The following is a 15842-nucleotide window of genomic DNA, read 5'->3' as shown; positions in this document are numbered from 1 at the left end:
TATTATATTCTAAGTCTATATTATATTTCAGGTTTTCAATCTACAAAAAAAAAAAGGATTTTTCCTCTTATCTTCGTAAGATAATTATCACATTCTTTCATAATTTATATTTATCCATTTTTTATAACTAATAAAAAAAGGAGATGGTTAATTATTAAAAACAAAACAAAATTTAAGCTACTTTAGATGAATAAATTTTCAAAATTCGACATTTAAGTCCTATCAAACTATTCCAATGAGGATAAGACCTCGCTAATACTTGACCATTTGTTAAAATCGTTGGAGCCGCTTTTGAAAAAAATGTGAAAAATCGATTCGATAAAGTTGCGATTTTGACGAAAATGTTGCTGTAACATCCATACATCTGCCCTAAATATGTAGTTTAAATTTCGGTCTATTATGAGCTAAGCTGTTAACATACAAATATAAACAATAATGTATACACAAATATAAACAGACCATTTTGCTAGAAAAGTTATAGTATAAATTATTATACTTGACTTAAAATTGCAGGGAGATCGTTTAAGCAAAGCGGGTAACTATTCTTAACATGTCTTAGCACGAGCAACCAACGGAATTAATTTCGATTTGCCCTGGCAAGAAAGTCACCCTGCTTGGAGTACCTACATATATAGACCTCATTACAGAAGGGATATGATGAAAGATGGTGTCATATGATGATCCCCCCTTTCTCCTCCCTTTTCACCAATGAGTTGAAGGTCTGAAAATCTAAGAAATTGGATAATCTACTTTAAGCAGAAAAAAAAAGTAAATCATTATTCAAAATTGCGTACTAAGACTATTTAGAGAGATCAGTTTTCCAAAGATGTTTAGGAAAAGGGAAAATTTCAAGAAATACTTCCCAGAGCCACCTGAATATCCGATCAGAATTGTAGGAACATTTGAGACTTTTAAAATATAATACGTGAAAAAAATCTACTATTTACTTAAGAAACTGCTCGTAGATTCCGATTATTACACACTTACTTGAATCACAACTTCCAATTTACAACAAAAACTCAATTAAACCATGATTATCAGACCTATTTGGACTTACGGAACTGAGCTTTGGGGCTCCAACAAAAACTTCTAATTCCCCCCTTATCCAATCCTACAGGGGCCCTCACATTGGCAAAAAGTCGCTGATAAGTTTTTGCCAAAATATTGATTTAAATGTTTGTGCAAAATATTGAATAGTCGCGGAATCTCACACTAGACCAAAATATTACAGAAAATTTTAGTGTTAATTAAAGTTGCGCTCAGCCATAGCTTTACTGAGGACTTGAGGCTGCGCTTTCTGGAAACAGGAAACAGCTTTGAGAACCTGAAATTTTCATCGTCCATTGCTCTGAAAACTATCAGTGAAATAATTATGGGTACTTGTGATGTGTTACGGTTCACTCATTGTAGTGCATACGGAAAAAGCTTTTGATAGAGTGAAAAATTTTTACGCAATATTTTGTCAGTCCTCTTACACTAGAAGAGAGTCTCTTCTAAAACATTTCGACGTATCCGCGAAAATTTTCTGTCAGGAAACTTTTGAACGGTCCACAAAATTCTGGAATACCCCTTTTTGCACAATATTTCTCCACACACTGGCGAAAATTTTGAAGATGTCGTTTTTGTGCAAACTTTTTTTCCCTTGGGAGGGCCCTTTTACATTATGCATAATCCTTAATGCTCCTTACTACGCCACAAATAAACTTATCCACAAAGTTCTGAATACTCCATAAGCCCACAATTTTATAATCTGTAATTCCAAACTATTCAATGCCAAAGGAACAACTATTTATTTGCCTAAGTTTCACTGCCGTGTTTTTAAAGACAGCGGGCTGACTCACTATAGTTGTTAACTTCCTTTTGACCGCACCCATAACCATATCCTTCATATTTTGAAAAAATATGGTCAATCATTCATATGTATAAAATTTCTTTTAAATATTTGCTTTTTCAAACTATCGTACAATTATCAGTAGTAATAACTTAATAAAGATCGCAAACATAATAAATAAACAAATCAAAATAACATTTGAATTTAATTTTTTTTTTTATATTATATATTTTTCTTTTCAAAATTATTTGTAATACTCCATTGTGCGGTCAATATCTCGATCGGGCCGCAATTGCGATAAAACGAATTTCAATTTTTCTTTTAGATCTTCATTTATTCTCTTTTCTTCCTCAAATTTGGCTTGCATATGATCGCAATGGCTCTGTACTAATCCAGTACGGTATGTTAACTTATCCATACAAAATGCACTATCGAATTCCTAAAAATGTTTTAATTTTTTAATCGACTGGAACATATAATTCGTTACTTTCATATAATCGATATTTGTTATTGTTGATTCACTAAAAGTTGTTCCCTGTTACCTTAATATTTAATAACTCCTCCATTTGCTAGTCTAGGGGAAAATTTCTGTTAAGTTAAATTTCTGTCTAATTAAAAAATTAAAGCAAGTAATGAGCAACAGCCAGGATTACAACAGAATTTTAATAATGAATTTTGAAATAAAGTAAAAATTTGCATTGAATTATGCATTGAAATAAAATTTAAAAAAAAAATACATTATATTAATTCAATTAAATAATCAAGATGAAAATTTGCAACTCTAATTAGCTTATGAACGCTATTTACAGAGGTCAAGTTTTCCAAAAATTTTCACAAGAAAAGCAAATTTTGAGAAATAACTTCAAGAACCACAGGGAAATTAGAAAATCCTGTATAAATTTTAGAAAATATTTAAATTTCTTTCAGATTTCACTATCTCAATAAATTGTATAAAACATCCCTGAACAAGTGTTTCTTTTTTTTTTCTTTTTCATTTTTACTTACTATTTCCTCAATAAGAAATTAAATATGCAATATGAAAGTCTGATTGCAAAACTCATATTCTCTAATTCAAAAAAATTATATTAAACATGAAAACTCCTAATTTCAAGTAAACAAGATTTTTAAACTTGTATTTTTTATATTGAAAATGTAATTTAGCTTCACAACTTTACATTAAAAAAAAAAAAAGAAGATTTGATTCCTTTATATTTTAAACTTCCTAATTCTTATGTAATTGACACAATCGATAGACTAAAAGAAGCTTTTAAATAAACATAAAAGTATCTTAAAAAATGGGTTTAAAATCTAAACATTGAAAAAACAAAAGCCATTATATTCACAGAACAACAACTTGTACTTCCCTCAAATATAGCTTCATAAAATACTCCTATCCCTTCAGTCAAATCCTTACGATACTCAGTACTCACGTTAGATAACAAAACTTTTATTAAACCATATTAATTTAAAATCAGAAAATGTAAAGTAAATAATGTACAAATTGTTTCCAAATTCTAATAAGAAATCTAAATTCTCCCCTAGAAATAAATTGATGCTCTAAAATGCAGTATTAAGATCTATCATAACACACACCTGTCCCATATAGAGCTTCACCAACTCAACTAACTTAAAAAAAAATACAAATATTTTAAACAAATGCCTGTTAAGATTTATTCCTATTGCACAAGAATAAATAAAATGCTAAATATTCACACTGTTTATGAATAAATATACAAATTTAATCATAATTTCTTTCATCTAAACTCTTTAAACCCATTCAGAAATAAGAAATTATACATTAACAACATCTCATAAATATAAACATAAAATAACCAAACATATATTGCTGTGAAAATCATGAATAATGTATTTTATTTTGTTTTTTCAGTTAATTTTATACTAAAATTCAAAACATAGTTGATATGTAATAAGTAGCAAAGAAAAATGTATTGTATAAGGGTAAATCCCGAAGCAATGTAGTATTTATTAAACATATATTTATGAAATAAAAATTATTATGCATAAAAAAAAAAAATCACATATTATAAAAAAAAAATGTAATCCATTTTGGCATGTTCTGAAGTTTTACTAATACTACACAAAAATTAAAGAAGTTAAAACAAAACTTAACAAAGAATTAATTTTTTTTTTCTTTAAATTGTTATTATAGACATACTTTATCGCATAATATATTTGCTTTTTACAATGAAGGTCAGCTTGTGGCCCATAGTCTGGAGATGGTATATTGACATTTAATTTATGTGTGATAAATTGTTACTTAAAACTATTCTACAACCATACAAAAACCTAAAAAAATTATTCCATATAAAAAGGAACCAAAACTGTGTTAAGTTTTGAATAATAATTACCTCCCTTATAATTGGTTTGAACAATTCAATATATTCACTGGGGAAAACCTTTTCTTCTTCAGTTTCATATTTATAACACATCTTCTTTATTTTCAATACTCTTTCCACCCTTTCTTTCAACTTTTCCAGTTTCTAGTTAAAAACATATTATCAATCAAAATGTTCTACATGAGATTGACTTATATATTCTAATAGAGTAAGATAAGAAAGATTAAATCTATCAAAAGGTTTTGAAATAGTAATAAAATCTAGCAACAATATTGGAGTTAGCTCCAGAAAGCTTCAGTTTAATCTTTTTATCCTCCAGAAGGGTGGGAAGATATAAGTGCTGTTTGAATACAGAGACAATACAGTTATATTAACATCTGATTTAGATACTCTGTTTCCAACTTAGAGATTATGTAATTTAGAAGACAGTAAAGATTAGTTAAGAGATTAAAGAGCAGAAAGTAGTGAAAAGATGAGGGTACCTAGTTCATATTTGGTAATTACTTCACATTTTCATGAAACTGACTGAATTATATATAATTTTCATCACATCCAACTAATTAATTTATACTAACGATTCTTTGCTGATTACAAGTATGTTATACTGTTATTCAGCCGTTGGCCTATGGCGTACAGCTATGTCATGGGACTATCCTAATTTCAAATAAATTCAATCGAAGATAGTGGAAGCACCAACAGCCGTGGAGTATAGAATTTTTAAATGACCACCACAAAGGATTTAAGCTTATAACAGTGAAGTTCATTTCCAATTTGGACTGTCCATTCCAGAAATATTTGATACCAACTATGAATCTTAGATGTTCTAAAAAAAAGAAAAAGTTTTCTGTTTTCCATCAGAGGGAAGGTTCCAAACTATTCCTTTCAAAACATGTGGGCTTAAGATGATGGAATAATATCTAATCCTCAGCTACAATAAAATATTCTCAAAAAGTAGTTAATAATGTAAGCATATTACCTTTATAGTTTCTAGGCTCACTTTACTGAGATGTGTGATTTGACTTTCATCAAACTTCATGTTCTCTTTAAATTTATATAATAGCTGACCATACGTGTTAGTATACTCTTTTCGCTCAGCAACCAACTCTTTATTCTTTTCAGACCAAAAATTCTTTCCTGAATTATTGTTAATATTCTTCAAATCCTTCAAAACATAAAATTTAAAAATAGAACAAATTATTCACCAGTTAAAGATTTGATAAAATCTTAAACTCCATGTCTTTATCAAACATTTCAAATACAATACTTACTTGAACCTCGTTCAACAATTTTCTCTGTTTTTCAATTTCTTTTCTATCCTCCCGATCTTTTAACTTCAGAAAGATGACTAGTCTTTTAGCTAGTTTCCAATCTTTTCTAAACCTTCCAAATACAGTTCTGAATTGAACCCAAAGATTAAAAGCTTTTGTTTCCAAATCAAAATCTGTCTCAGCAGTTTCATCTAAGTGCTATTGATTCCAAGGAATAAAATATATTTGTTAGTTCATCTTATATATAGAAAAGTTTTTTGGGGAGGAAAGCAAAATCTAAGTTAATAAAGGAACATAGGAAATAGTATTTGTAATAATCATCTTTTTCAAGATTGTTGAGAGGTCTCTCAAATTCAAAAAATGGCCAGTACAAGCATAACCGAAGCATTTTAGATCATACCAACTAAGGCATTAGAAGTACATCATCTAATGCTGCTCCATCTATGGTTAAAGATGCACGAGAACCTGTAAATAATTTTGAAATGGCCAAAACGGTTGAAAAGGAGCAACTGACTTCACAATATTGTTCCCAACACTTGATAAAGCTTTTACCTTGGACAATTAACTCAAATCATACCCTAATAAACTAGACTAAGCACAAGGCTAAATAGAAACTAAAAAAATAACCTGTTTGCTTTATTAATTTTTTATTTTTTAGCTCTTTCCTGAACATTCCTGACCTAGAGTGAGAGAGGAGGAAGAGAGTTATCTACAGATAATCAACCTATTCTAACCATAGTAAGATCAAATTTTCATTCCATGAGACCACTAGGAAATAAAAGTCATCACGCCTAAACTGGAATTGGACTGACGCTGCTGCAATTATGAGGTTGCTAAGGTGATGGCTTAACATTCTAGCCTACAATGACCTCTAACCTCCCCTGTATTATGGATGTAACAAATAAAGATGCCACTTGTTAATTAGGTATGGATGTTAGTACAGAAGAATGAAAAATTTACTAAAACAAATATTCTACTATATTTTAAGCAGAAGTATTTGTTATATTATCAGCAGCCAGATGTTTGTGAGTTTTTAGCTATATGTAGGGCTGTGTTTAGTATTTATTTTATACTATTTTTTAGACCCTTTGAGTCTTCTAAAGTGACTTCCACACTAGTAAGAAAGTAGAAGTAGACAACAGAGACACTTACTTCTTTCTAGAGTCGTAAAGTTTGGGTTCTAGTTTGTGCTCACAAAGGAATAAGAGGGAATGAGAAAGCTTCCTATGCTTTAGGTATTTTAAAAGGACACTAACAGGCAAGATAGAAAAGCAGGAAAGGAAAGCAGATAATCAAATGAGTTAACCAGTAAAAAAAAAAAAAAAAACTATCCTCTCATAAACAAATGGCTGTAAGGCCTAAATAGAAAGGAACTCTGATCGATCATTGTTGTACTTTGAGGCTGCTGCAGACTTAAAAGACATCTTAAGATTTAAGGAGTAATGAAAAGGGAAACCAACTTTTGGATAAGATCATCCTTTATTATATAGCAAATTGTGACCGATATTTGTTGCTCTTTGGCTTGGATGAAATCTAGAGGAATTACTATAATAGATAAACAGTGATAATAACAATAATTTTCTTTCAGTATTGGAGACAAATTAGTTTTCATTATCAATGCATGTTGATTTAAAACAACTATTTCACACTGGCCAATTCTGAAATCTCAAGTGAACTAGCAGACTAGAAACCTTTCAGAATGATTGTTCCAAGACACTTAACACAATAATTATAAACATACACACATACACTAACTCAAACAACACTCTTTTAACCAAGCAGTGCCATGAAAAAAGCTGATGGCAATGAGTGTATTACTCTGAACTGATCCTGGGTTTTGCCCATCCTTACCCTTTTAGAACATGGATTGGTCATATGGTTTTATCTTTAAGCTGATATCAAATGTTGGAATTCAATCTCAAATGTGCAGTGACAACCTTAAAACCAGTTTGAATAAAACTATATTTAAATGTTATCAACTTTGTATTGATAACATTTAAATAAATATATTTGATAACATATTTGAACAAGTTCTGCTTCAAAAAAGTGAGTAAATAACCTTTTTGTGGCATTTCATACGATATTTTCTTTGCTTTCTGGCTAGTACTTGACACTTTCTTTCATATCTATCTGATATCCCATAAGATACAGTCCGAATATCATCTCTGGTTTCCATTCCTTTGAGTTTGGCATATTTTAAAAATGACCAATGTTTTTTTAACATTCTATCTCGTTGGAATTCAAAATCATTCAACATTTGCAGCATTATTTCTTGATAACTTCCTAAAAAGGATGTAATCAACATGACTTAAGTAGCAATTTTCAATATTATGTATTCAACCTTTTTACAGCAACATTAACTGTGGGCATAATAAAAATAAATAACTTCAGTTTTTTAAAAACTATTATAGTAAATAGTTAAATATTTTCTATTGTGAAAAATAATTTTTTTTAATGAAATGTTTGAATTAAGATATGTAGGTACTGGGATTCTTTTAGTCGATTCATGCCATGTTGTTTCAGAATCCGCAAACAACTGTAATATAATGACTTACCAGATAGGAATTGTGTAAAATTCATCCATTTTCTTTCAAGATCCTAAACACTTAGTGCAAGGTATTATTTTACAATTTGTAACATTTGAAAACAAATAAAGTATGATCCTAATTTATTATATGCACTGGGAATTAGAACCTTTATCTAGTTCGATTAACTAGATGGCAAATTTTGGCCATCTGTTAGTATAAATAGCAAATTAACTTATATTTTTATACAATGTTTTTCACTTCTTGTATGCAAAATTTAAATTTTAAACAAATAATGTTTTCTTTAAACCACAAAAGTAGAGAATGTATTTATAAAATTAATAAATGACTTGAAATTTATTTATTTATGGCAATTTACAAAGGATGCTATGTGGTCTAGGTGGTGGTTAGAATGGAACTCATAACAGCAAACTATTAATCCAATTTTTTTGGGTTCTATTCTGGCCACCACCCCTATCTTCTTATCCTAATGAAAACCATGTTAACAGGACCATCCTTTCCTTAATTCCATACAGTCAGTTAATGAATTCTATTAATTAAGAAAATAATGGAATTGATTGATTTCAAGATGTTAATTTAGAATTGTAAACAAATTTATAGATCTAACCTAATCTATAAACTTTAATGAGGAGAAGTTGGTCAGGGTGTGGTCAGTAATGATATAAAAATAAGTAAAACTTAGTTTCATATCATTACTGACTGCAGTCCCCCCTCTCATGTTTTTCTCATATTGAATCCGAGGTCAACAATAAACACCTCAATTAAACTTTAGTCAATAATTTCAAATTTAAATTAATTGAATAAGGATTATATTTTAAAAATTTTGTACGATGAAAGAATTACTTACCCAATATTTGATCAAAGCTTTCCAAATAAATATGGTTCACCAAATCCTCTCCAGCACTTCTACCTTTTACATTTTCCAATAAATGACCTCTGTGAAAATCTTTCCATTCTGTCTTCATTCTAAAATCCCCCCAAAATTGCTACAAAAATTATTAGAAATACATATTAAACAATGACCATAGAGAAAACTGTTAGGAAGTTCCAAGTAATTTAAATTAATGTGGTAAATCGTTTAGAAAAGTCAATTTTATGGGAATATATTTAAAAATATTAACTCGTCATGTCATTATTTATAGAATGGCTATCCTGGAAACCTGGAAATAAATAAGCTTAATCAATAAATCAATCCTTGCAGAGTTCTACCAGTATTTCAAGAAAAAAATCTAAGGAATCTTTCAGGAAGATTGAGAAAGATTTCTGTAAAATAAGATAAGTATAGTTAAAATGGATGAGGTAGGCATGCTTAGGGTACTAGAAGAAAGGATACCCAAAATATCATATAAAAGAAATCATAAGAAAGAAGCAGGAGAAGATGAGAACTATTCATAAAAATTAATTACTGAGATTATTACTTATTTATTCACTTAGAAATTATATGCTTCTGAAATGGACAGTTAAGTATTGAATCAATATTTTATTTCGATGGTCAAATGTTTTAAGTTCTAAATAAGGAAACAAAAAGATGAGTCAACAATCAAATAAAATGATTTTCCATTATCTTCTTTATTACGTTATTTCACAATATGTTAACCTTTTGTAGATATGTCTCCATCCTCAAACCATATTTCTGAAAATCAGATATCAACTATACATAAAATTATTTATAAACTCAAAAAATTTAGGTAGTACATACAATTAATTACCTGTTCCTAAATGTTCTGAGGATACAGAAAAATCTGTGAAATGTTAATGTAATTTTTAAAAAGTATAATAAAGAAAATAATGAAAGATAATTTTTCTTTTTTCTTACTTACTTGGTGTTCTAAAAATCTTACTTCATTTGAAAAGAATGTTTATGTTTTAAGAAGAATCCTAAACAACAAAAGGTGAAATATAGTTGGAATAATTATTTAACTTCAATCTCATGAAATAAAGTTTTATTACTTTGTAAGAAAGATATTTAATTGATTCATGATTCAATTTCACCAATATATTTTACATCAATATCCTATATATATATTGCTATTTTGATCAGCATTGATATATTTTTTAATTGATGTATTTTTTAAATATATTTTTAAGAAACTGAATTCTGTTGGATTTGCAGGAGGGATTTAAAATATAAAGATGGTTCAATGGCTCTAGATAAAATTTGTTAAATAATTTATATATATTGAGTTAATTGGGTCCTGCCGTCCCAAATGCAACAGAGACTCTAAAACACCAACAGATGTGCTGGGAAAATCCTCCAACTACTCCCTCCTCGTAACATGCTGGCACCACAGGGTAAAGAATGAGTTGATGAAGCTCCTTAGAAAAAGGGATTTTGTCTAGTTCGACGAGGTCTACAGCATAGATTTGTGGAGATCCACACGATATGCTCATATTGTCTCTTTCCCCATGACAGAAACGTCAATTTATTACCTTTAACTTTTAACTTAATATATTGACTTATTCTATTTTAATTTTTTATAAGCATGTATTAGAATTTTTTTTTTATATTAATATAGTGAAAATGGGGATGACCATGTTGGGTTTTATGTATATATATTTTTTACTGTATTTTAAATGGTTATAAATTCTTTTATACTTAAACTTAAATTTATTTGTATGAGTGATGGAAAAAGAAAGAGAGAAAATTTTGTAGAATTGAAACAATAGAAAAATCAAACGTATTTAAAAAATGTAAAAAGCTAGAAAAAAATGTGTAAGGGAAGAAATAATAAATAATAAAAAGGAAAAAATAAATCATGTATAATTTTTGTACAAAATTTAATTAAAAAAATAAATATGCTGTGACTATTTTTATTAATAGGATTATATAAGAAATTGTACTTGACTAGTTATAAGTATGCTGTGTATGAGCCAAGCCAATGAAGTTGAGCAGCATAACATCTTTTTTTTTTTTTAAAAGTGCTTTTCTCTCAATACATATGATTGACCATACTTCAAAATCTTATGTTTAACATTTATATTTAATAAATTATTTGGAGAAAATACAAACCTCCTTGTCAGCACTGATAATGTTCTCTTTCAGTACTTCGGCTGTAAAATTAACAGTGTCCCGAATCTGGTCTTCAACTGAGTGGTAATAATCCAACTCTTTAGTCAAAATATCCTACAACACATTTTTAAACATAATTTCAATGTATCTACTTACTAAACCTTAAACAAAAAGTCTTTAGACTTGATAAAAGCAGTAAACAAAATATGCTAACACTCAGACTGTAGGGGCTTCCCTAGAAAACCACTTATAAGTATTTCTTTTCTTTTAACTTAAACAAGCATTATATAATGTATAAAATGCAATATTTAGCCAAATAAAGTTGAAATACCTTATTTTTTGGTTAATTTCACATTGTCTAAATGTTTTAAAGAAAACGTAATAATAAACAATCTTTCTAGAGTCCTTATTTATTAATTCAGTTAAAAAACATTCAAAGCATTAAGAAACAGCTGATTGCATACATAGATTGAGTGGCAAACGTTAGTGATGACAATGTGTTGTCGTTGTTAAAAAATACCTGCTTTTTGTTCACTCACGTTTGCCACTCAATCTATGTATGCAATCAGCTTTTTCCTTATTGGTTTGAATGTTTTTTAACTGAATTAATAAATAAGGACTTTAGAATGTTATTATATATCATTACATTTACTTTAAAACATTTAGACAATGTGAAATAATCCAAAATAAAATTTAAAAAAAATTATAAACAAATTTTTAAACAAGCTAAAAATGTTATTGGAATAGTGTAAAATAAAACAATACATAGGTAAATACATTTATATACTTAAAAAAATAAATGAGATAGTAAAAAAAAATTAAGAAGTGTAAAAATCCTTAAAGACAGTAGAACTTAAAATGATCATAGCTGGTGGAGGCTAGGACAGCACTAAACACGGTTCGGGACAATCCAAGATGAAATGGAGGTGCTAGAGCTCTTCTAACCATTCCAAACGCAAGCTGGAAAAGTGACTTCCTTTCATGACACATTATCATCATATGTGCCCCATTATTATCATCACTGTTTGACGATAATGTCAACTGCCGTCAAAGCGTTAATAGTTAATTAAAATTATACCAATAGAATGTTTGTGATATGTTTTAATATAATAATTTGTTTATTATAAAAATATTTATTATTTTAATAAATTATTAAAATAATTATTTTAACAATAACCTTTCTAAGATTGAATTTTCTTTCTTCCTCATCTTTCTGGGCCTGCAATTTTTTCTCTTCTTTCAATCTTTGTTTCTCCAACTGCTTTCGCTTCTCCGGATCCATTTCCTCTTCATCATCAGCCTCAGTCGTGCGCATCTGTAATAATTACAACACTGAAAACTATAGATTCAGGGTAAATATTCTGACAAACAACAGAACCATTTAAGCCATCATTAGAAAATATAGGTCCAGGAAATGATATTAGTGTAGGCATGCTACAAGGAACTATTTGTGGTCCTATGCTATTTAAATTGTAATGGTATGAATGGAATAAATTGGATATAAAATACGACTAATATGAAATAAGAGAACGGTTTAAAGGAGTATTTTCTTGAAAACCATGAAAATCAAAACTAAAATATTCAACAAAATCAGGAACTAGCTAGACTTACATTTTATAAAAATTAACCGACATACCAATGAAATGTAAAGGCCCAATTTTAAACAATAACCTGTCATGAACCAAACATGTTAACTTAAAACATACACAGGATTACTTACTTCAACAGCATATTTAGGCATCTGAGGTGATGAATTGACAGGATGAGTTTAAAGGGATCTAGCCTTAAATCCTCAAAGGATGGAAACTTTAATCCCTACAGAACTTCATCCCGGCGGTCATGGAAGGGATAACAACTCCTACAGGAACTAGCTGTAGGTCATTACAAAAGGAAGGAAAGGTTTAGGTAGGAGGAGAAATCCAGAGAAGACAGGGTGAAATAAAAGTCCAATCTACATTCCAAAAATAGCACTAGCATGTATTGATCCACTATGTATATTATAACTGACTGCCCTCTAAGGAGGTGGCTCATTGAAGGAGAAATTCCATCTAAAGCCTGCCAATTTTGTGCTCAGTCAACTGGGCAATTAAACGCCATGTAGTATTGCTAGATGTAAGACGTTAGCTTTTAGTGGATCAGAAGATTTTATTGTAATCTTTATTGATTATAATAATGCATTTATGAGTCTTACAAAAAATTAAATTATTAATTCATTTGTATAATTAAAATAATTGCAAGGAATAATACATAATAAAAACAAGGTGATTGTGTTATGATCGTAGTGGTTCACGTGTCGATAGCTACATTACGCAAGACGGCACATAAAGGTTATAGCGAAGGATAGAGCGGTGTCCAGTAAGTAGTAGCGGGGTCACTACATGTTTATAATGCGATCCAGAAAATATATTTTAATTAAGTTGGGTAATACGGTCAAAATTTTAGTTACAACCATGGTTGTATTATCTTTACAACAAATAATCGGTGAAATCGGATAACAAATGGTTCACCACAGGAAACCTATTTGAAGGCAATTATAATAATTGTAATTTTCTATAATTAATTTTTCCCAGGTATTTAATAACGCATTAGAGAATCTAATAACACTTTCGTTTTCACTCACGCAGTTATATAAGGTTATTAAAGCCAGATTAAAAGTTTCCACTGCATACACTGGCTTTCTAAGCCCCATACAATAAAACTGAGACATGAGGATCTGAGGTAAGGGGGGTATGGCTTTGTCTTGTCCACGGGCGAGAGAAAAACCCCACACATAAGATTTCCCCCGGGAAAGTTTTCATACTTCCTGCTTGTGTGTATGGCAGAAGAGTTCCTGTAATCCCATTATCTATATCTTTATTAATAGAATGGTCCTTTTCGAAACCTTTATTATTTTCCAAATGAAAAATTTCACTATATTTTTATTAACTACTGCTACTCAGAAACGTGATTTCAGATGAGCAATATAAGAAGAAAAATATTTTTTTTTTATTCTTTTCAACCATTGAAATAAAATTCTTATCTAGAAATGAACGAGAGGGGTAAAAAGTCACCTAAAACAATGCTTAGTAACTTTTCGATTTAAGATTCTGTGAATTAAAAAAAAAATTGGTGCGTGCACATAACTTTCACTTGCCACTCAGGAAGAAGAAAATTTCAAACAATAAATTTCAATTTTTCTGTCGTAAAAAAAAATTAATAAACATATTAGAGCTTCTTGAAGTACGATCAAAATAATTAAGTCGTGTATATATTATTGAGATCGGAAGAAATCGGACACGTTCGCCTATCAACGATTTTCTAAGCGCTTAAGATTTTTCACGATTAGTGAATTATCAATTAATTTTATTGTTCATATGTATATTTTTTTTTTTTATGATTGTTAACAATAGAAAATTTGAAATGAACAAAGAAGTTTGAAATCGTAGAAGAGGGCCGTCCGTAGCTCAGTGGTTAGGGGCAGGTCTATCAGTCTGATATCTGCTGGCTGTGGGGTCCCGTAGCTGGGGAGATCCGACGTTGGAAAGAAAGAAGGGCCATTAATGGATATTGATGAGATTCTGCAGGAATCTGTTGAGTCAAATCCATCCACAAGTACTCGCGAACCTGGGAGTGTGGAACTTCATGGGTTCGAGCTCCTTCCTCATCCACCATATAGTCCAGACCTTGCACCATCGGATTACTACTTGTTCCGATCCACGGCCCATTTCCTTTAAGGGAAAAAATTAATAATTTTGCGGAAGTTGAAATTGCAGTCCAAGAGTTCTTTGACAGCCATCCCAAAGAATCAGCGTGTAATCGAGTAATTTGCTAGCGGATGGTTAATGATGGTAGATAACAATGGACTATACTTTGAGTATTAATTTTATTTTATATCAAAGAAATAATAATACAAATATTTGGTTGAAAAACAGTCAAGCAACTATCTACTTAATTTATTGCCATATATATTTCAAAGATTGTTTATTATTATTTTTCTCTCTGAATTAAGGATGTTATATCGTTTTTTTTCTAGCCCTGATAAAGGCCTGAAATTCAGGTCGAAACGTAGGCACAAAGAAATGTCTTAGTTACGTGTGCGTCTTTTTTAACCGCACCCCTGATCAACTCATATCAATCTACACTCAACTATAAACACTTCAGTATAAATAAATTAAATATGTAATGATAGCTAGTGCTTCACTTACAGCTAGATAACTAACCTTTACTGGTTTAGATAGACTATTTTCCTCCGAAAAGTATCAATAAACTGTGTTGTTCTGTGTCAAAGTGTTTATTGCTTAACATATGTATTATTCTAACAATGTAATAATTATAGAAATCTGTTTAAGAAAAAACACTAATTTACATATATTTGTATGTATTATCAAAATCATTTTTAACGATAAATATAACATACTGAAAAATCAACAAACAAACCCATACAAATTTCTTACTTTGCTTCCTAACTTCTCATGTGAGAACCATTGTCTACAAGTAAGAACTGAAAACAATTTTTGCCCTCAGAATCGAAAATTTCCACTCGAATTGAAATGGTGTGAAACGTAACATACCATAGAGGAACAAATTTGGTTTCAAGTTCAGGCATAGAACTGGCAACCATTAACCCGATTTTAATAAAATTTGCAGTGATTGTGTGGGACCTAGATAGTCCTTTATTCAATGTCATCCACGACTTCAGCTCACGCATACGCAAACGTAATTTTCTTGACACCTAAATTTTGCAAACAGCTTGAACGATAAAGCCCAAAATAACTAAAAATATCAAGTACATTAATGCAAGAAGGGTATAGTATTGGTTTTATCAAATTTCATACTCTATCTTTAATTACA

The 15842-nt window shown here is 29.8% G+C and overlaps 1 protein-coding gene across 1 annotated transcript; it reads right to left on the bottom strand.

The window, feature by feature from the left end:
* Positions 1-2049: 2049 nt before the first annotated feature.
* On the bottom strand, positions 2050-15307 carry LOC106683376 (dynein regulatory complex subunit 2). Its single transcript, XM_014424801.2, has 9 exons — positions 15212-15307; positions 12190-12327; positions 11013-11126; positions 8850-8988; positions 7516-7739; positions 5457-5654; positions 5165-5350; positions 4201-4332; positions 2050-2270 (listed from the first exon to the last, which is right to left on the bottom strand). Exons 2-9 carry the CDS (start codon positions 12325-12327, stop codon positions 2076-2078), a joined length of 1326 nt encoding a protein of 441 aa, XP_014280287.1. The 5' UTR covers positions 15212-15307; the 3' UTR covers positions 2050-2075.
* Positions 15308-15842: the final 535 nt, after the last annotated feature.

Source organism: Halyomorpha halys, unplaced genomic scaffold, assembly GCF_000696795.3.
Source record: "Halyomorpha halys isolate HHAL.00 unplaced genomic scaffold, Hhal_1.1 Scaffold479.1, whole genome shotgun sequence".
In the NCBI taxonomy this organism is placed as follows: domain Eukaryota; kingdom Metazoa; phylum Arthropoda; class Insecta; order Hemiptera; family Pentatomidae; genus Halyomorpha; species Halyomorpha halys.
The sequence above is the reverse complement of the archived record's forward strand: the minus strand, read 5'-3'. Positions and strand labels throughout refer to the sequence as shown.

Bases quoted from the DNA above. Each gene is read 5' to 3' on its own strand.
- LOC106683376 (XM_014424801.2), bottom strand. From the start codon at position 12,327: ATGCGCACGACTGAGGCTGATGATGAAGAGGAAATGGATCCGGAGAAG. The intron at 8,989-11,012 runs GTTTGTATTTTC...TAATTTTTGTAG, and splicing joins TTATCAGTGCTGACAAGGAG to CAATTTTGGGGGGATTTTAG. The intron at 5,351-5,456 runs GTAAGTATTGTA...TATGTTTTGAAG, and splicing joins AATTGTTGAACGAGGTTCAA to GATTTGAAGAATATTAACAA.